The sequence below is a fragment of the Acanthaster planci genome, linkage group LG02 (assembly GCF_054643075.1).
Source record: "Acanthaster planci isolate LZ-2023a linkage group LG02, COTS_SCS, whole genome shotgun sequence".
In the NCBI taxonomy this organism is placed as follows: domain Eukaryota; kingdom Metazoa; phylum Echinodermata; class Asteroidea; order Valvatida; family Acanthasteridae; genus Acanthaster; species Acanthaster planci.
The window spans coordinates 35,503,009-35,522,897 of NC_141778.1; the positions used below are offsets into that span (position 1 = coordinate 35,503,009).

Here is a 19,889-nt window from a genome sequence, read left to right on the forward strand (position 1 = left end):
GTCTGTCTCGTTTCGTTTTGTTTGACAGTCACGTAGATTATTTTCGGTTCATCTGTACAGAAGTTGCTCTTCTTGGCTTTCTTGGGACGCCTGCTGATTATATTCCTAACTTCAAGAAACACAGAAACCCGCTTGGTTCATTTCCTGGGACGCCATGTCAAAAGAAACAAATAAGAAGAGAGCGCCTTCGGCGCGTGACAGGCGACCAAGTTATGCCAGACCTACCAGGGCTTCACTCACACGAATGACAGGTGCCGATGTGTGTCCTCGTAAAACATGCGGCTGCTCAGAGACCTGGAGTCTTACATCCAAGCCAATGCCTCCTAAAGCTCGACCGGTTACAAGCACTACTATGCTAGGGAGGTACCCACACGATCGAGCCGGCCGTACCGCGAGAGGACGCGGCTATAGACCGGGCCAGATAGGGATGCAGGCCGGTAAGGTACCGTCGCAACTCCTGCAAAAGAGAATCAGGCAACTCGCTCGTGACATCAAGGATAAGCACATCAATCAAATTAATGAAGGGACTGAGGCATCAGCAGATTCTTCGCCTGAAGAGAAATCTGAGCAACAAGTGACAGTGGCTATTACCAATCCAGAACGTCAGACGTCCCAAAGCCATCAGTTGGAACCACCTACTTCATATGTCAACTTAGCTGGAAAGTTCAGAGCAAGAAAAGAGCAGAGGATCAGAACCACTTCTGAAAATTCTCAAACCGTTTGGGAAAATGATGAATCGGAAGACCGATCCAACAAAGATAAAGTGTCTAAGACTGAAACTGAGTCACGACCGATCGACGAAGGAGACAGCGCGGGACTTTCAGACAATGAGACTGCTATCACAAACAAGCCATCACCCCCTACCTCCCCACCTCCAACTCCACAACACAAAACTCGTAGAGTAGCTGTCTTGGAACCTCTAACGATTGAATCCACTGCAAGTGAATCCGACAGACCGATTGAGGAGAGTGGGTCTAAGAGACCTGATCCTGTCGTCCCTTTGATTATTCCACCGAAACAAGAACCCCAACCATCACTGCCAAGACAAAGACCCGACTCCTCTGAACGAAATAAAGAAAGGACCGAGCCAGATTCGTCATCAGGTTCAACCACAGACAAAGAAGGAATAGTGCCCTTAATTGTAGAATATCCATCAGACCTACCCGCACGATACCGCTCGCAAATCCCTTTAATTAACGAATCTCCACCGCCTTCAAACACAGGCTCGGACCCTCTAGGAGATCATCGAACTCGCAAATTATCTGAAAGCCACTCCGAAAATTATGACCTGCCACGAACTCGTTGGAAATCCAGGAGGCCATCGTTATCGCCTACAGGCGCGCCTTTACTTGGATGGTCGCCTGCTGCAGATGCAGGGCGCGGTCGAAGTAACAGTGTCATTAATATCTCCAGCGCCTACATGGCTCGTAGGAACTCGGTGTTTGGTGTTGGCCTGAATGTAGGACAAAGGAAAGATTCACTGGGAACCATGAGCCTGTCCAGTGCATCCCTGCAGCCTCGAAGAGCAAGCGTTGCTGACATCTTCAAACGAAGTAGATTGTCCAGAAGTAGGAGGCTCTCCACATATTTACAGGTGAATAATTCACAGCTTGATCACAATGGATTTTAGTTTTTTGGGAAAAAAACACGAAGACTACTTTATCGTTCCACAAACTGAATGCATTTCTCCCTTTATAAACGTTCTTTACGAATTCAAAAGAATTGATGGAGTGATATTCCCAAAGTTGCACTTGGAAAGATCGTTTATGGTTTCTTTTTTAAAGAAATGGAAAAGAGTTGACAGATTTGAAATAGCTTTTGTTTTCATTTTCTTCCACAGAACACTGACGCCGGTAAAGAACGGGTGAGTTAGATTTTAAAAATCATTACAAATGTAAACAGTAAGATGAAGCTTTGCCCTGAATCAAAAACAAACATGATGAATATGTATTTGCTGAATATGAATATTTGATTAACAAAAAGTTACAGTATTTAGTGAGGACATAAAAGGCCACAACAGACGGGTGCACATACAGACACTCTGGAACTGCTAAGATGATTGAAACAGCTTCACTACAATTGCTCCTTCTATAATCGTTGGTGGGCACGTCCGAGTCAACGCCTACTTTTTGCCGTGCGCTTTGCTCAAGAAGGCTTGACATTTTCCTTTCAATTCCAGATTTCCGTTGCAAGATATCATCCTGGGTTACCAAAAAAATGACAATATTAAAACATGTCAAACTTTCTGCATCAATACTTTTACCTTGCAAGGCCCTCAAAGAAACCTTAAAACAAACTTAGCTGATTGCTTTGCTGTAATGTCAATAATGGAGACAAAGTAGTCACGGCATACGCTACATAGACCTTTAACATCACATGCAGTTGGATGTCGACGTCATAACAACGTGAAGACGTATCGTCTAAGAGATCGACCCACTTCGCTTGTGCTGTGCACCACCAAGGCAGCGCTTTTCAAAATGTGCGTAATGACTGCATCGATGGAAGTTAGGACGTGAAACTTAGAAATTGCTAGACTTGATGTAAACGGCACGTGGGATTTCATGTCTGTGGTCCCTCCCTGTGATGCTTTGTGAAGGGCAGTTCTGAGCTGAATTTCAATACATCGGGACTCGCTGCGTACATGATACAGTCTTCTTCAAACAAATCGACAATGTCTTCCATTACTTCCCTGACGCCATCATTACGTCACAGTCAACCAACCAAACCAACGAGGCGAATATTAACTCGGCGAGCAACAAGATTGTCCCAATTTCAAACAGAATATCTGCACTGGAAAAATTCTGTTCGACTGGAGAAGGTAAAAAGGCTACAGATATGCACTCCACTTTTTTGGACATTCTTGAGTGATGTTTTGGTGGAAAATAAGTTCACTGGTAAGTTTATGCAGGACACTGGACTCGCATACTGCAAGATGTGCCTCGAGCCCGAGACTATGAGTTTTTTTGCTCAGAGGACATGGTTGTTGATTGAAGGCGAGGGTAATTTTGATTGAACCCTATACAGTCTCTCCGATAGGCTGACTTCCTCGTACCCACATCTCTCATTTTCGAATCGCGATGTTCGCCCATTTCAAAGGATAAAATCAGCCGACTATGACATAACTCGTCGTACTTTCTACATTGTAAAAAAAAATGAATCAGAGGCGAAAACCGATGTCAGAATTTTAAGAAACCTTCTCTATTGGAGACAAATCCAAAAACGTTGATGTTTTCAGGATCCCTTTTCAAACTTGATCGATTTTCTGAAGACTGTATTCAACTGAGCTGCAATTTTTGGTAAATATTAACTTACAGTTTAAGATTGAAATCACATTGTAAACCTCTGTCGTCATCAATGCTGCAGTAACAAGAAACAGAAACCTGTTGATCAAAAACATCCAAGGTAAAATTGTGATTAAGCCTACATTTCTGCCCGTTGTCTGGTGCGAACAAGTTAGCCATTAAAGCCCTAGGGTTAAAACAAGCCCTATTCATTGTCGATGGAAACCAAACTCTTAGCAGCAACTTTGAAGACGTCTCTCAGTTCATCGAGTATCTTCGCAGCTGTTTGCTTTCCTCTGGAAATTATACACGTGAAAGTTTTGAAGTGGCTGGTAATGGTGCCTTGTTTATCCAAACTACTTGTCTTCCACTGTGGAGTTTGCACACGAGACTTAATCCCTACAGACTCATGTCCTTCAGAGATCTCTCGGACTATTGACGCCCGCTAAGAAAAGAGATACATGTACTTCTAACTTCAGGAGTATTTGCACAGGCCATGGACAGGTTGAGTGGAATTGTTGTGGTCCAAACAGTGTGTAAATGAAGCCTCTGTTCGTGTTTGTGTGAGTTTGGAAGAGCCCCCTCAAACTGCATTTTCACTTACAATTTGGCAATTATTTCATTCCTAGGCACTTGAAAGATTGAAGAGGATCTCAAAAACAGTCAAGATTATCGCAGGAATATGTCTTGCATTAAAAAGGTATTGTTAACTTCCATCTGGTATTTAAACAAACATCAATCATGGAATTTAGAGAATTTCAAGATATATTAAAATTCGATTAATTTTTATTTCATTCCATGTGCTAATTGGTGAACATTAAGTTTGGCTGTTCATTTGCCAGCGATTTTATTTGTTTCGTTTGGATAAAAAAACCAAAAAAACCACACGTAATTAAGGCTGTTCTAGCCCAGTTCTTCTGTCAAACACAAATACATAAATTTAAGTTGACTCAACTGGATATCGATCACGGAGAGATAATTATTTTTGAGTTGAATCTTTTTAATTGTTGATCAGTTACGTCAAGACAGCTGAGACAAAGCAGTGGTCTCTGATTGAGATGCATCTCAACCTCCGAGCTGATATGGAGAAAACCCTCGCCTTTGACCCTATCATGTTCTCCAAACTACGAGTGGTGAGTCTATACGACAACCGTACCACTTGGCTGTCACCCTGTGTGCCTGCACGCTTTACTACTGATTTACGGAAATGCGTTTTCTACATATGATACATTTTGTCAATTTTTTCCCACAGTTTTTTTTTTGGGGGGGGGGGTTTGTTACCACACTGTTGATATCCATCCATTGATGTTGCAATAAATTTGTCACCCGAACTGTCCAAAATAATCGAATAGTGGGAATCAATTTTGATTTTGTTCATTGAATTTCAAATGAGTTGGCGGTTATTCTCTTTCACTTCTCAATGCGTTTATAGAGATTACAACTGACCTCTAAATATAAACCTGGTCTATCCTTTTTCTGATTTATCACTTCTGATGCCGAAAACCTATAACTTTGGATATTGCCAGTTATTTCATGTGTTACAATTCTGTTTCTAGACACGTGGATCAGAGAAACTTCGAAGCATATTGTCATCAAAGTCAAGCGAGAGAACCACAGAGGACATCGATGTAGTAAGTTGTCACAGATGTTTTGGATTACTTGTATCATTGATCAAGAAGAGATAGATAAATTTACTTCTTCTCTTAATGCCAGTTGTTTCCTTAATTGCGGCGTACATTTTGCAAGATTTCTCTCAAGGAAATTACAATGATTTGAAATTTTGTTAAGCGTGATATTTAAAAGAGCTGCAGTACTAATCAAGTGTTATGCGAGGATGTTCAATTATCTGGATGTTCCTTCGTGCAGGTGCTAGCTCTTCTACGCAAGAATAAAACCTTCGCTGATTATGACCAGGAAACACAGATTGCATTGGCTAAAGTCATGGAGTACCTCAGGTATGTCAGCAGCTAGACGAAGAACTGACATCTCTGAAAAACCTGGTATCCGTATCAATAAAGGAACTCCAAACCTCAGTCTTGAATTTTAACATTGATTGAAAGCGAGCGTAATCATGAATTATTCGTGTGTGTGCATGAACATGGTTTTATGATATGAAAATTCCAAAACGAAAATCTTCATAGAAGGCATTTGTCAGGACTTGTCATTAGACAAGAGGGTTCAGTGTTCATTCTTAGACCCTTTTCTTTAAAACTCTTTTTTCAATATGACGAAAGGAATTTTTCTTCTGTCTGTGGACAGTTCTTCTAAGGAATGCTTTGTCTTGCTGCATTCAGGTATGAGCCTCGTCGCATTATCTTAAAGGAAGGACACCAAGCTTCAGGATTCTATATCATCTTATCAGGAACTTGTCTCGTCAATCAGAAAGAGATTGATCCGAGGAATAATGAACCATTTGTGAGGACAATAGATGAATTACACACTGGGGATTCATTCGGGGTATGTGTCCAGATTGATAGAATGAAAGCGGCTAGTGCTCTTCAATATGCCTACAAATTGGAATTGCTATTTGACTAATCTTTAAGTTTTGCTGAAAGTTACGTTTTCTACACGTATTTTTTTTTCATTCTGTGAACAAATAATGCTTATTCACTTGCCAACTTTTGCATCAGCACGAAATAGTTTTGGTTGACTGTTGATCTGTAAATTCTGAATCTGTTGTTGACAGGATAATGAATTATTGAATGATTGTGTACGAGAGGTCAGCGTGATTTGCAAGGAAGAATGCGAAGTGCTACTGGTCAACAAAGAAGTAAGTTGGGCATTTCAATAAACAGACAAATGATTTCCTGACTGTTTGTTTATTTATTTTAACCATCGCGTCTTGGTTAACTCTTGGTTTGCACAAATACTTGCAAAGAAGGTGTGGAATCAAGTAAAAATTAAATTAACTTGTAGGTATTACTTTTCAAAAGTCAATTCAATAAGAAAACTTTCGGAAAGTCTTGTAATTTATGTATAGTTCCAACGTCACACATTTTCGTCAGGATTTCAGCGTGATTATAAGAGAACCACTCGAGAAGGAAAGAGACAGACTTCTTAACTACTGCAGTAGGCAGAGTGTTTTCGAGAAGCCACCGACTCACTTTGACTTCCGAGGAAACAACTACGCCATCTCGGCTAAAAAGTACAAGTAAGTCAGAAATCGCTCTGCCATGCCTTGAAGCTAAACAAAGTTGAAAGTTAAGTTGATTGCGTAATTAATCGGAATCTTTCTCTTCTTGTAGACCTGGAGTCGTTATAACCAGCGACATCAGCAAAAGTGATTTCATTTATGTGGTTCAGTCGGTAAGTAGTGGATCGTTTATTTTATTTCACTAAATTAACAAAAAGAATGAAAACGAAAACTATCGACAGGTTTTAGCATGTCATCAAATTTCTCACATTGTTTGTAAAATACGCATGCACACTCACAAATACAAACATCTCGAAAATGTATCACGAGTTTTCTTTCTCTTCAACTTATTGTCGATTTTTAACCAAGGACGTTTTCTTATTCTTCAGGGAAAATGCAGAGTGATATCAGAGGTGAAAGAAATTAAGGGGAGACCTCTAAAAGCCAAGAATGTATCAGTGAAACCACTCAGCGATGAGGAATGGAAGAAAGATGCAACACTCAAACGAACTTGTAAGTTGGTTTGCTTGGGAATGTTGGAGACAAGATTATTCACTTATTTTCTCTGTGACTGTTTGTTTGTTTGTTTGACGTAAATTTATTTCTTTTATGACAATGTATATTTGGTCTTAAACTTTTGTTTTCAACACTGTATTGATTGACTTAGTGACTGTTTTTGAGACCATGGGCAACAGACGACGGTGTTTATCCGAGCCAAAACTTTCCCAACTCGAGCGACAAAACACGTTCTTCTCCTTGAGTGGAATTAAAGTAAGTCACATGACTGATTACTGCAATGCAAACCCATTCCTGCATCAAGTGTTAAACATTTTACATTATTACATTTTATATTTTGCCTATTAATATTGATCACATATATTTTTTTAATAAAACTTGATAGGAATCAACAGCAATGGTGCGCGGCAGTCCTCCGTACTTGCATCGCACAGCCAAACGTGTCACATTTCCAGAAATAGAGAAGAGAGATCGCTGGCATAGGGTTATTGTATACATTATTCATGGTATCATTTATCCTGAGAACCTGCTTAATATAATTCATCATCCATCTTGTTGTCCTTAATCCTTATTGGTTTCTGAATTTTCCATTAATTGGTATCAATACAATCGAAATGTTGCTGTTCCCTGAATCTCTAACCTTAACTTAATCATGTCACTTCATGTTTCAGCTGCACATCTTGTGCGGTCATCGTTATTCTGTCTTCACATATTTCTGGAGATAAAATTTCGGGTGTAGTTCTGTTTTTGTTAATTCTGTTTACATTAAAATGACAAGAACTTTGCAATGCTGTGTGCTAATCTAACCTGAGACTATACGCATGCGTCTGTGGTGAATACTTGCGGCAGAATGTGCAACTAGCCGAAGTGAACTTAATAATCCTAATTTGGATTATTCTGTTACTATGAAACTCTCTATGCAGAAATCAATGGACTTTGTGGATAGGGATGACGAAACAGAAGTCCCGCCGGCATTGCCGAAAAGTTTGTTTGCCGAGAAAGACCGTCTCCAGACCAAACCAAATGTAGAAGGTAAGAAAGATTGAGATGTTGTCGGTAATGCCTTCTGGTTATGCTTCTAATTCTTGCGTCAGTTGCACCTGAGGAAGAATAGCTAGAAATCAATCAGCATTTTATTTCAACATTTTGTTTGAATTCACAGAACCAGCCGATAAATCAGGACTTCTAACAACCTGGCGACGGGTGAGCATCGCTGCTAGAGCGGCCAATGAAAAACATGTGAGTAGGACCCCTTCAAACTCCCACAAAGTGTGGAGAAACATTACTAAACGCAGTACTAAATTTCTAAAAACAAATACGTGTAACTTCACTTCTCACATTCTTTAATTATCTGAATTCATACAGAAACGAAGAAATCCTCTTCTTTACTTGAATCCAAACCGTCTGAAATCAACTTATGCTGAGGTAGCAGTGCTAAAGGAAGGGGATGTCTTTGTAAGTCACAGTCCAACTGAATTCATTATAATTTTAGTCGATTTTGGAAGTAAAATGTCTACGAGTAATTTCGTTTAAAATATACTGCATGAAGACTGCCGTAGTTCACGAGGGTGTATTTGTTCGTTGCTATAGGGCGTTGAGACGTTAGTAACCAGTTACCAATCAGATACGCGCCTGAGTCTAGTGAGTGAGGGCGCTGACTGCATTGTTGTCTCCAAGAAGTTCTTCGCTACTCATGCCACTGTCAGAACCATCCAACAATCCACCAAAAAGGTGGGTATTGCCCTGATGATTGAACGCTGAACACAATTCACGGGCATTGTGTTTGTCATTGGAAACACCTCTACACTTGAAAAAGAATCAAAGGAAGAGTTAATTTACATTTTAAGATGCTGAAACAGACATATTTGATTGACATGCTCAATAAAAAGGAATCATTTTTCCAACTGGTGTGCAGTGAAATAATCGGCTAAGTGCAATAATGTCCGTTTTCCTTGTTACCAGGCGATCGAATATCCTTCAGCTGAATACACCCTGGACAAAATCCGTCAAGCGAGGGCGTGGTCGTCGTATAAAGAGTCGTTGGTTAAAGATGTTTGTAACCGCAAGACGTCTAAAGCGGGCGAATTAAGCAGATGACGACAGATTCTGAATAAAGTTTTATTCAGATTTACCTGTTGAATGTCCCGTCATTTCAGTTTAACAACCAATTGGGCACTTTGTTCAGAGACGTTAATTAAGTTTCAACAGTATTTGAATGCCACTTCGTCAGAATTTTCGGCCTGTTTTTGTTTTGCATTTTCTGTTATCCGTTTTGTTGCCTGGCCCAGAAAGAATGCATTAGGCCTACAGGGAAAAGCCGAGCATTTATTTTTCGTGCAATTTTGGCTGAAGCTATTCTGATTGTTGGTTTATACTCTCCTCCAGAGTGTGCAATCTAGTTTCCGTAAACGATATGTCGATAGATTTTCATGTGTTAGATATCTCTTGTGCTGATAGTGATGGTGATAATTAGGGGCAGGCCGACTGACCAATGTTCCTCTTTTTTTCAATACGACCTAAGTTTTGCCAGCAATATTGCAGACACTCGCTCTTCACTCAAACATAAAGTCATACAAATTTCGTGCATTTCTAGCGAGATCAAAATAATTTCATTGATGGTTTTGGTACTCAACGCGTTTAAATCGATGTGCATGAAGTACCCCCAACATATTAAATCGTTACACATTTTGTTTGGGTCTTTGACCCTAACTTCCTAGGGTGTGTGCATATTAAAATTGGAGGATTCAGGAGAGTTAGGATTAAATATTCCATATCAGTCAGCTTTTGATTTAAAGAGAAAGAGATGTAAAAATGATTAAAATTCAACCAAATTGGAGGAAATGGTACATGTATATTATCCCGTTTTATTCATAACTAGTTTTCCTTTCAACATAACTGTTGTACACCTGAATGGTACCTGGATGCTCTGAAACCTTCCAGAACAACTACCTGATAGAACATATATAATTATAATTCACACAACTAAAATGTATATTTATTCATGTTCATTGACTCGTGCTCTTCACCATTCTAAATACATGAATGAAACCTATAATTTAAGTCTGTTATCGTTAGAAAGCATAGCTATCAACAGATAAGTTCCTTTACCCGATGAAGCAACTGCAGCTCTACTGATTGTTATATCTTTTCATCACGTTTTCGTTTACATTTACCGGTTATTTATGGCCACAAAATCAAAATTTGTTTTGTTTTTAATTGATTTCAGTTCTGGCAAACCTAAAATTCACGATTTGTCCTTCTTGCTTTAAATAAAAAGTACTGATGACTGCTCAAACATTTCTGCTGGTCATATTGAAAGCGACATCCGGCCTGTGGATAATTCTGAATAATTGTTGGAGGCAGTTAACGGCTGTTAAATGCCATTCCAACTGCATGCACAGTACACATCGCGCCCCCCATAGTGGGTTTATCCCTTTATATTTGCTCTCTTTTGCGTACCAATGTGCCCTTTGTCGTCCTCCATAAAAGGGTCTAGGGTAAATCACTCCAACTCCAAAGAAATTCGTACAATAGTTCTCTGCAGGATCACGGTTGAATGCATTCGTCTGAAGCACCTGTGCGCCATAGAGCCAAGTATACACGAACGGCCGTTCTCCAGTGTAGTTTGGCTCGTGTGGTACTGATATAGAAACGACACGCAAATGCGAGACGAGACAGGATTTCAACAAAATAAACAAGTGTCCTCATAGCATTTGACTTGAAGGTAAGTACATTGCAAATCTGGGTATTTATAGGAAGTATTTGTGTAAATTGTGAGAATTTTGTCTCCATCAAGCAAGGTACTGACGCACTTTTTTACGGTGCGCTCAAACTGTTTTGCGAAATTGTTGATGGATTTTCCAAAACGTTTTTCCTTTAAAAAAGTCTTCTCTAAATGAATGGTCTGTGAAAATTTTAAGTAAACGATCGAAACACGAGCGACGAATTCCGATCGACATAATTATTATGTATGGGGAAAAAACTTCAGAACTTTTCTTCAATTCTCAGTCATGTGCCTTTAATTTCTAAAAAGAGGTGGGGTCAGTTAAGTTTAGGACTAATTTCTTTGATGGGCTGTTAAGGCGAAATCTGATTGCTGTATACCACTCAGTGATTTTGATCACGAATAAATGTTCAGAATGATTTTGTTCCAGGATTACAAAAGTACTTCACCCATTCTATTGCTGATTTTTGTTTGTTTTGACCAAGTTACGTGTGTAATACTGTTGTCTACTACTGACTTTTAACTAAGCTATTGCTACATAGAATTTGGATGTGGTAGGTGACCCATTAAAAAGGTTTGGTGTCATGTACCAGGGCTTTCATGCCGGTATCAATGTCCAATTTCGTCTCTCCAGATTTTAAACGGAAATTCCACTTCAGACTAACCGCTGAAGTAATTGATGCATAAGTTGTTTGCTTTCTAAACGGGTCTTGCAACAGCTATCAAAACCGGAGAAGAATGGCAGCAAAGGACCAAAAAGATGACGTCGAAAACATCCGTAAGAAACTTTTCACGGTAAGTGTGGTGGCTTGCGTGGATTAACGCGAGGGCGCTTGTTTTTCGTATATGTTTAAATCATTTATGGCATAAACTGGTGTTATGGTGTTAGTTATGACAGGACTCCGGGACAAGGCCTTCTAGAAAGGATTACAAAAAGAAAAGACAGATTTAACACGAGTGGGCGGAAAGTGAAGGCTATGTAACAATAAGTGCATTTACATATATAGTTGGTTCTGCTCCTGCCGCTTACTGACATTTTGTTGGTTGTTGATGACCCAGACGGAGGAAACTTTAATCTACTCAGGGAAAGATTTTCTGACAGATCTTTGTGCAAATTAACCTTTATGATGAACTTCCCATAGATAGATTTCAGGAAAGCATATCTTCTTTCATCTCTAGATCACAGGTCGTGCCGTCAAGATGACTAAATTTGTCAAGTTGAAGAGGACGTCTGTTTCAAAGCAACCACCTCCTCCCCAGAGTTCTGACCCAGTAGATGCAGCAGATGATGGAGATCAGAGGGGAGGTTGGGGGAACAAGTTTGACTTCATCCTATCCTCCGTTGGATATGCTGTAGGTCTTGGCAATGTCTGGCGTTTCCCCTACTTGTGTTACAAAAATGGCGGAGGTAATTTAAACTTGAAAAAATTAAACATAGACAATGTCTATTTCTTGCCATTGTTTGTCACACATTATTCCTGCATGATTACTTTAAAGTTAAACGAAACGACAGGATACTTAAAACATTACTGTGTGCAATTTCGACAATGATTCACAACTTCAAGTCCTTTTCTTAATGTACATATATATGACTTTCATTTTAACACCTGCAGGTGCTTTTTTAATACCGTATACCCTCATGCTTCTTGCTGCTGGCCTGCCGATGTTTGTAACTGAGCTGGGTTTTGGTCAGTTTGCTAGCAGAGGATGTGTGTCGGTCTGGACCATCTCACCTTTATTTAAAGGTGAGCCCGTACCAACTTTCACTTTCTGTGTCATATCACTTCGATGCTTCATGATTCTTGGCAAAATAGAGACCCATCAGTTAAGTATCTGATAAAGTGACTTAAAAAGTGCTTTACAGGTGAGGCCATTTTTGTTTGGGCTGTATTTTATTGATCATTCTTCCACATTTTCTTACTCCAAACCAGGCTGTGTTGGTCTGTTGAACTGAAAAAATATATTCTGAAGTCTTCAATCATGTTGAACAGAATATGATAGATGTCCTTTTTCCTTTCAAAAGTTGCCGTTGTAGTTTAGTGTCAAACCACTGCCTTGGTGTATCCTTGCCACTTCTATAAAAAGCAATCTTTTTGTTCAATTCTGGCCTTCTGGTGATAAGGAAAAACATTTGAAAAAAAAAATCTGTCACCAAGCTGGAGTGCAAATGTATTGTGAATGGATTCACCGTTCAACCTGCAGCCGTCAGCAACGTGTGAATAGCATTTCTTTGGTACATCCATGCCAATTCTCAAAGCGATTCTTAACTGCTCAATGCATTTTGCCTTTCGAGTGGTGAACAAGGAAACAAGTTTGAAAAACATTCGAAGCTCACCACTAAGCCACCAAATGTATTGTTGGTAAATGAATCACCCTCCGTCGCCGCGCCGGTTCAACTGACGTAAATATGTTTCACATTTCGATGAGCCCTAACTATATACCCTTGGGATCTGGTTGACGGGTTTCTGTGACATATCCTAGGAGAGAAGTTGTGTACAGCTATAGATTTCTGCATTATTTTAGCAAGTCACTGAAAAAAGCAGTTACGTTCACTCTGATTTCACCGTGACCTTTCCCCCTTTTATTTTGTGGGTTAGAGTGGATACAGCTGGAGAAGCCAAGTTTTCACTAGTGCGTCTTCAAAATGTGTCTCTGCTATGTGATTTGTTTTATTTGAGGATAGAATTTTGTATTTCGGTGCTTGTTTGTTGGTTTATTAATTTTTTAGTTTCAAAACTTGCACAGATTTTAAAAAGTTGTATTTAAATCATATTTTGTGGCAACGTCTTTCCACTATGAAAGGTCTCAGCCGTTGGCAATTTACGACACGGCTTGTCCAAGAGGGTCAAATGTCAACAAGTTTTAGGCGCGCGCACGCGCAAGAAGTTTCATCGCGAGTACTCGAGTGTGCGCACGTACGTACGTCATATGCACACAGCATGCAAGTGCCTGTGTCATTTTCGCTAATTTCTTTGCCGACTGCTGACAGTTCTTAGGAATGCATATGCCTATTTGCCATTGAATTAGATTGGAGGTTGTGTTGGCATAGTCAAGGCGAGGTATGATTTTATAACGACTCTTTTAATACCGATGAGTGTGCACACGGTATACTATAAAAACTAGGCCCTAGCCTAGGCATGCTAAGGCAATGACCTGATGTCCAGTGTGACGACTATTAAACGTCAGTTTGAAACAAACGTTTCATTTCGGCAACAAGTACCTAAAGACTAGCGCTGATTTTGGACAGGTCAGACACTCTTGTGTGTTCTTGTTTCCTTTTTGTCTGTGATATAGGTTTGGGCTACTGCATGTGTGTCCTCTCTGGACTGGTTGCGATTTACTACAATGTCGTCATCACGTACACCATCTTCTACCTGTTCTCATCGTTCACCAGTGTTTTACCATGGAGTGATTGCAATCGACCATGGAACACACCCAATTGCACAGTCAGCAAAGCTAACGGGACAAATGTTACTGTATTTCTCAATACATCAACACGGCCCTCTCTGGAATATTGGGAGTAAGCAACAATTTGTAAAAACTGTTATAGTATCAGTGAATATTAATTAGAATATAATTTATGTTACTGGATAGATACAGATATGGATGAGGACCAATGGGTGTATTTAAAATCATATTGAAATTGGAGGATTGAGGACTGTTAGGGATAAGTCATTTAGGATGAAAGACACGAAAAAGGACATAACTTGTTTCCTATGGTCATCTTTTGACAAAGTTATCTCATTGAGAAGTATTTCTAAGTCTTAAGAAATTTATGTATCATGCCTTGGCTACTGTACATTTTTGTTTCCACTAATTGTTCTTTAACATTACATTTCACAAAATTTTCAGGACAAAGATCATACAATAACCAAGATTTTTATGTTTTGGCTTTAGAAAAACTTGAAATAGTAGATTATAGGAAAATACACAATCCCAGGGTTCTAGCTGGTAAATTTGAAATAATATCCAAAGTTTCAGCTGAATGCAGTTTTTGAGCAACTCTACTTTTTATGCGGTACGTATTATATTCAACGCTTTGCAATGTGACCCATTTGGCATTAAAGGCTACCTGTACTGACAACCCTGCCGTTACCGTTGGTTGCACATAGGAATTCCTTTAAATTCACAGACTCTCTACAAAGATAGTTGCAACCATAAATCTTTCACTGTGTGGGTCAGCTTCTTTCACTCTATCATGCAGGGTGATTGATTTGACAAGTACATGTACTCCATTGCCTCTTTTTGTTTTGATATTTTCTTTAGCCATCAGTGTCTCGGTCGCTCTGAAGGTCTAGAGCATATGGGACCTGTACGCTGGCAACTGGCTCTCTGTCTTCTTTTAGCCTGGACTGTTGTCTTTTTTTGCATCTGTCGGGGTGTTAAGTCCTCTGGCAAGGTATTATCAGCCCAAAAAATGATCACTCATTAAATATATTTCATCTGCACTACAATGGGAATTATTCAAGTTAGAACAAACTGGAGGGTTCTCAGGTTTATAATTATCTGTAGGCCTAAGCCCCTCGTCAGTTTCTTTGTTCTGATTCAATTGTTGATAATGGCATTATTGTTAGTGACAATGATGACTGAATATGTTTTGTTCATCAGGTGGTATACTTTACTGCTACCTTTCCTTATGTTGTTCTCATCATCTTGCTGATCCGTGGAGCTACCCTACCAGGATCGCTTCAAGGAGTTATTTACTACATTGAACCAAAGTTCGACAAGCTACTTAATGCTAGGGTATGTCTTAGGAATGCAAAGCCATCTTTTCAATCCATGGAAGATGATCGCATTGTTGGGTCAGTAGCTGTCTTATGAGATGAGTTCTCCTGTGATTTCTCTTTTAGGTCTGGAAGGACGCTGCTGTACAGATTTTCTATTCACTTGGGGCGGCCTGGGGAGGTCTTCATACACTGGCTAGCTACAATAAATTCAACAACAACTTCAAACGGTATGATTTTACTGAATGCTTTATCTATGAAAGAAACAAGAGGTCAAAATACAATTATACTAAAACCAACTGTAAAATGAGGACCTTTAAAATCCCTTTATGCAGTCTTGGAAAGATTTATGTAACAGTGGATAGTTGATAAATACATCAAACTAAAATGTGAAAAAGTTTTAGAAGTTGGTAAAGTGTGGAAAGTTGAGACTGTTTAAATGAACAGACCATATTGGTTGTTGATTTGTTTTGTTTTGCCAGGGATGGTATGATCATTGCATTCATCAATTGTGGTACCAGCGTGTTTGCAGGCTTTGTCATCTTCTCAGTCATTGGTTTCATGTCTTTTGATTCTGGCCTGCCCATTGAGGTTGTTGCCGATACAGGTCAGTTCACCAAAGACACATCTTTTCTTGCTTATCTTGTTAGAGGAGAACTCCAATCTTTGGCTTACATTTCCACCATTGTACTTTGATCTTTCTTTTCTTGCATGGGGCAGGTCGTAATTAAATTGTTTTTGACTTACTTTCTTCAGTGTAGTATTCACTTTTGTCATTTTTTCAAATTTTTAAACTCAAACTCAGGAGAAGGTTCAGAAGAAATGCAAAGGTAGACCAGTACCAATATTTGAGTGAAAGTCTAAAAAGATGTAACAAGACTAATTCTTTTTTTTTCATAAATCCCTCTTTCTATTGTAAAAAAAATTAGTCAAATTATGTATGAATTGGACATGATTAAAACTAATGATTAAGTTTCTGTATGTGTCTACCTTGCTAGGTCCTGGTCTAGCCTTCGTTGCTTACCCAGAAGCCTTAGCCAGAATGCCTGCTGCTCCTTTCTGGTCCATTCTGTTTTTCTTCATGTTGTTCACACTGGGTCTTGACAGCGAGGTATTTGCACATTCTCTCCAATATTTACTGTTTCCATGTAATTTCTTCATATAAGTACCAACCTAAACGTACAGTTACTTTTGTCCAATCAGAGATGTCCACTTGTCCTGTGTAAGCACCTACTGGGTCACTGATGTACATTGAATTCTACCTACCTGTGATATCCCAGAAACTAGAACTGTAATGAGGGTGCGTGATACAAAGGAGAGAGTTGATTTGTCATTTCTCTCTCCTTAAAATTCAATTGAAGTGAGAGGTTTTCCTTTTTTTCTGTAATAGTTTGTAACCATGGAGACACTTATTACTGCTGTCTGTGATGAGTTGAAGTATTACTACAAGGACATCTACAGATGGAAAACACCAATAACTTTGTGTCTCTGTGTCGTCTTTTTTCTGCTGGGCCTTCCTATGACAACAGGGGTAAGCCAACTTTGAAATTGTGAAATCTTGTGGACAGACCAACACATCAGTGCTAGTTTGTATGTTTTTGACAGACTTGTTAGAGATAGGTTCACTCAATTTATTTTTGTCAATGACACTTGCTTTTATCGCTGCAGACTTTTTTCCTGGGGATGTGGTTGCTGCCAATAATTTCTTCTACGTCAGTGGTGTGCTTTTTGAAGACATTCTTGATGTACAGTTTTCCATCAAAGAGTCTATCTTGAGATATCATTGCTGTCTTTTGCCTGTTCTGTAGTGTCTCACTCTATGTCTCACCGTATGTGTTCCACAGGGTGGCATTTACCTGTTGACTTTAATGGATGAATACTGTGCGGGATTTTCTCTCTTGCTGATTGCATTCACTGAATGCATTGTCATCAGCTATGTCTATGGTTTGTATTCATTTGTAATTGAATACGCAGTAGAATAACTCTACATTCTTTGCTACATATTAGATTTATACCTTTACAAGAACACTTGAGGATAAATTCTGTCATGCATTAACAGAGAACTATTAACAGGTAATGTACATTGCCAAAAAAAAAACTTGAAATGAGTTATAACCTGATTTATTGGCAATTTTAAACAGTTATTTAATCTCAACATGAAGATTATAACTACGTATAATCTTGTCAAGATATATTCCCAGTAGCACACCGATTCTATTTGAACATATTTATTTATTCTTTTTTCTATTGCTGCTTTGAAGGTATCAAGAAGTTCATGCGAGACATGTCAGTGATGGTTCCATCTGGATTAGGAATCTACTGGAAGTTTTGTCTCATGTTTCTCACCCCATTGATTGTTTTTGTAAGTTCATTCTCATCTTGATTGAACTGTTTCAAGGAAATGTTCAGCAAAATTGTTTATCAATAAATTAATGTGTAATTGTTTAGCTGTTTTTAATAAGAGCTCTTTGTGACATTTAAAATTGTCTTTGTGAAAGTCAGAAGGAAGACTGTTTCGTTATACAAGCAGACTCACCAAGGCCTCCAAATTGTAGGATCAAAGGGTGATCCTTTGTGATTCTCATTTACACTTCAAGTTAAGCAAATTTGTTGCATCTCTCTATCACTTATATAGAAAATTTAGAGATATTTCTAGACGAAGAAAAAGGTGCAGTTGTAATAGGTTGAACCGTAATCTGTTTGACTTTACAGCTCATTTTCATCTCTTTCTGTGTGACGTATGGAACACTTGAGTACTCTGGCTATGTGTATTCTTCCGGTGGAGAGGCTCTTGGTTGGTTGATGGTAGTCACCGGTATCATCTCATTACCTGCCTATGCCATCTTTTATCTCCTCCGAAGTTCAAAGGGATTCACGCTACAGGTAAGTCATTTCTTCCTTCCTCCGTCTTGTGATCTCCTCTTTGAGTGATTTACTAAGTCTCATGAAATGAATTTGTTAACAGGGTCTGTTACTAGCTATGCGACCGAGTCCTGAATGGGGACCGGCTTCCAATAAGCATCGTATTCAAGCCGGGTACCAGCCTGTTGGAATGGATGGGTCAACAACCTCATCAACTTATCCAGGAGGCCAACCAAGCAAAGCCATAGCCACAGCCACAGCCTTTGCACCGTCCTACTTTTCTGCATTCCCCCAGGATTCACCAACTGTACAAATGCCAATTATCTATCATGAAACGTCCATTTAATGTTCCCACCTGCTTGTCTACACAATCTGCAAAGGATTTGTAATGTACCTATTGTGTTGTTTTATAAGATGTTTTATGAAACATTAATAAGTAGGACACCTGTTCCCCCTTCCAATCGGCCAATCAGGGGCACTAAGTGCCAAAGTCAGGTTTAACCTTGTCCATTATTCTCTCAATTCATACAAATGGAATGAAAAAGAAATAGAAAGGAAAATGTCAATACCAGACGTTCCTAACATGTAAACATTTCATATCAGTTCTCAGAGGTCGTTTTACTGCAATATTTTGCCATTTTTCTAATTTGCCATTTAGGAATAACCTAAATACTTGATGTCATAATTGCTAACAGTAAATGCTGCAGAAGAGTAAGGGTTTTGGATCCACTCCTAGGCATATTTGTAAAAAGCACCAGGTGGTAGTGAACTGTTTGAAAAATCTCTCGACTATTTAACTGCATGCAAATTTGGTTATTTTCTTTGGTGTAATTTATGGGAAGCAAATATAAGTCCAGCACTGTTTTTGTGTGAGTTACAATCATTGTGTGAGCAATCTTTGAATTTGTATATGTTTGATGCTTTAATGGTAGTTTTATTTTAAATACTGTAAATGTATGTGGTATTTTTAAACCCAGATGTCATGCTTTATTTGATACAGGTTTTATAGTACTTTTATATTGAACGTTCGTTTCTAAATTGACATTTCTAAATTCATTCACATGTAAACTTAAGTGGCCCGGTTACTTTAATGCAATGGTTGATATATCTTCACTGTGAAGCCTATCAATAGGTATCTTAAAATGCTTCCTGTTATAATGCCTGCTAATTTTGCAAGGTCAAAACGTTAGTAAAGGAAAAAGAAAGAGACAGCAGATAATTTCTTTTAAATGTTTCAATTAGGTCAATGTATGGTAGTTGTGTGAGTCATTGTTGATTAATCAAAGGATTATAGAAGCTAACATCACGAGTTTCTTCATAGTTTAAGTTTAGAGCATGAAAATGAGATAAAAAGGAAGTGAGAAATTAGTGAGATAAACCTCCAAAGAAGAGTCTAGCACCCCACATCCGCTCTGTATCAGCCATGGGTGGCCTTGCCATTGTTGACTCAGTGTACAAAAATTGTGTACCAAGCCATTTTAAAAGGGAGTAGGACAGTAGGTATCAATTTTACTAACTTAGGAAAATAAACATGTATTGTGCAACTTTTATTCCCGTATAAATTGTATGGAAACTGTCTAACATTTCGTGTAGATCAATATTACTAAAAAAGGCACTATAAACACTTGAAATTTTCCTGTATTTTATTT

At 38.9% G+C, this 19,889-nt stretch overlaps 2 protein-coding genes across 6 annotated transcripts; both read left to right on the plus strand.

Moving 5' to 3' along the window:
- Positions 1 to 123: 123 nt before the first annotated feature.
- LOC110985907 (cyclic nucleotide-binding domain-containing protein 2-like) lies at positions 124 to 9,776 on the plus strand. Of its 3 annotated transcripts, XM_022247357.2 has the most exons (17): positions 124 to 1,594; positions 1,841 to 1,864; positions 3,911 to 3,981; positions 4,297 to 4,414; positions 4,838 to 4,912; positions 5,148 to 5,236; positions 5,576 to 5,738; positions 5,968 to 6,051; positions 6,287 to 6,432; positions 6,527 to 6,587; positions 6,804 to 6,927; positions 7,082 to 7,185; positions 7,854 to 7,962; positions 8,093 to 8,169; positions 8,296 to 8,385; positions 8,521 to 8,661; positions 8,893 to 9,776. In XM_022247357.2, the coding sequence occupies exons 1-17, from the start codon at positions 155 to 157 to the stop codon at positions 9,025 to 9,027; spliced, it is 3,051 nt and encodes a 1,016-aa protein (XP_022103049.2). In that variant the 5' UTR covers positions 124 to 154; the 3' UTR covers positions 9,028 to 9,776. The 3 variants fall into 3 exon arrangements, 2 of the variants coding, with proteins under 2 accessions (XP_022103049.2, XP_086989182.1); XM_087133056.1 differs by lacking the exons at positions 124 to 1,594; positions 1,841 to 1,864 and adding an exon at positions 1,933 to 2,818; XR_015424347.1 differs by lacking the exons at positions 6,804 to 6,927; positions 7,082 to 7,185; positions 7,854 to 7,962; ... (2 more) ...; positions 8,521 to 8,661; positions 8,893 to 9,776 and having other exon boundaries at positions 6,262 to 6,432.
- A 537-nt stretch (positions 9,777 to 10,313) lies between these two features.
- Positions 10,314 to 19,790, plus strand: LOC110985909 (sodium- and chloride-dependent glycine transporter 1-like). Of its 3 annotated transcripts, none has more exons than XM_022247364.2 (15): positions 10,314 to 10,654; positions 11,289 to 11,449; positions 11,834 to 12,062; positions 12,268 to 12,399; positions 13,949 to 14,174; positions 14,921 to 15,053; positions 15,263 to 15,397; positions 15,505 to 15,608; positions 15,861 to 15,985; positions 16,377 to 16,489; positions 16,769 to 16,909; positions 17,223 to 17,322; positions 17,640 to 17,740; positions 18,091 to 18,261; positions 18,344 to 19,790. In XM_022247364.2, the coding sequence occupies exons 2-15, from the start codon at positions 11,393 to 11,395 to the stop codon at positions 18,584 to 18,586; spliced, it is 2,010 nt and encodes a 669-aa protein (XP_022103056.2). In that variant the 5' UTR covers positions 10,314 to 10,654; positions 11,289 to 11,392; the 3' UTR covers positions 18,587 to 19,790. The 3 variants fall into 3 exon arrangements, with proteins under 3 accessions (XP_022103056.2, XP_022103058.2, XP_086989183.1); XM_022247366.2 differs by having other exon boundaries at positions 11,374 to 11,449; XM_087133057.1 differs by having other exon boundaries at positions 10,314 to 10,653; positions 11,361 to 11,449.
- The last annotated feature ends 99 nt before the right edge of the window (positions 19,791 to 19,889 follow it).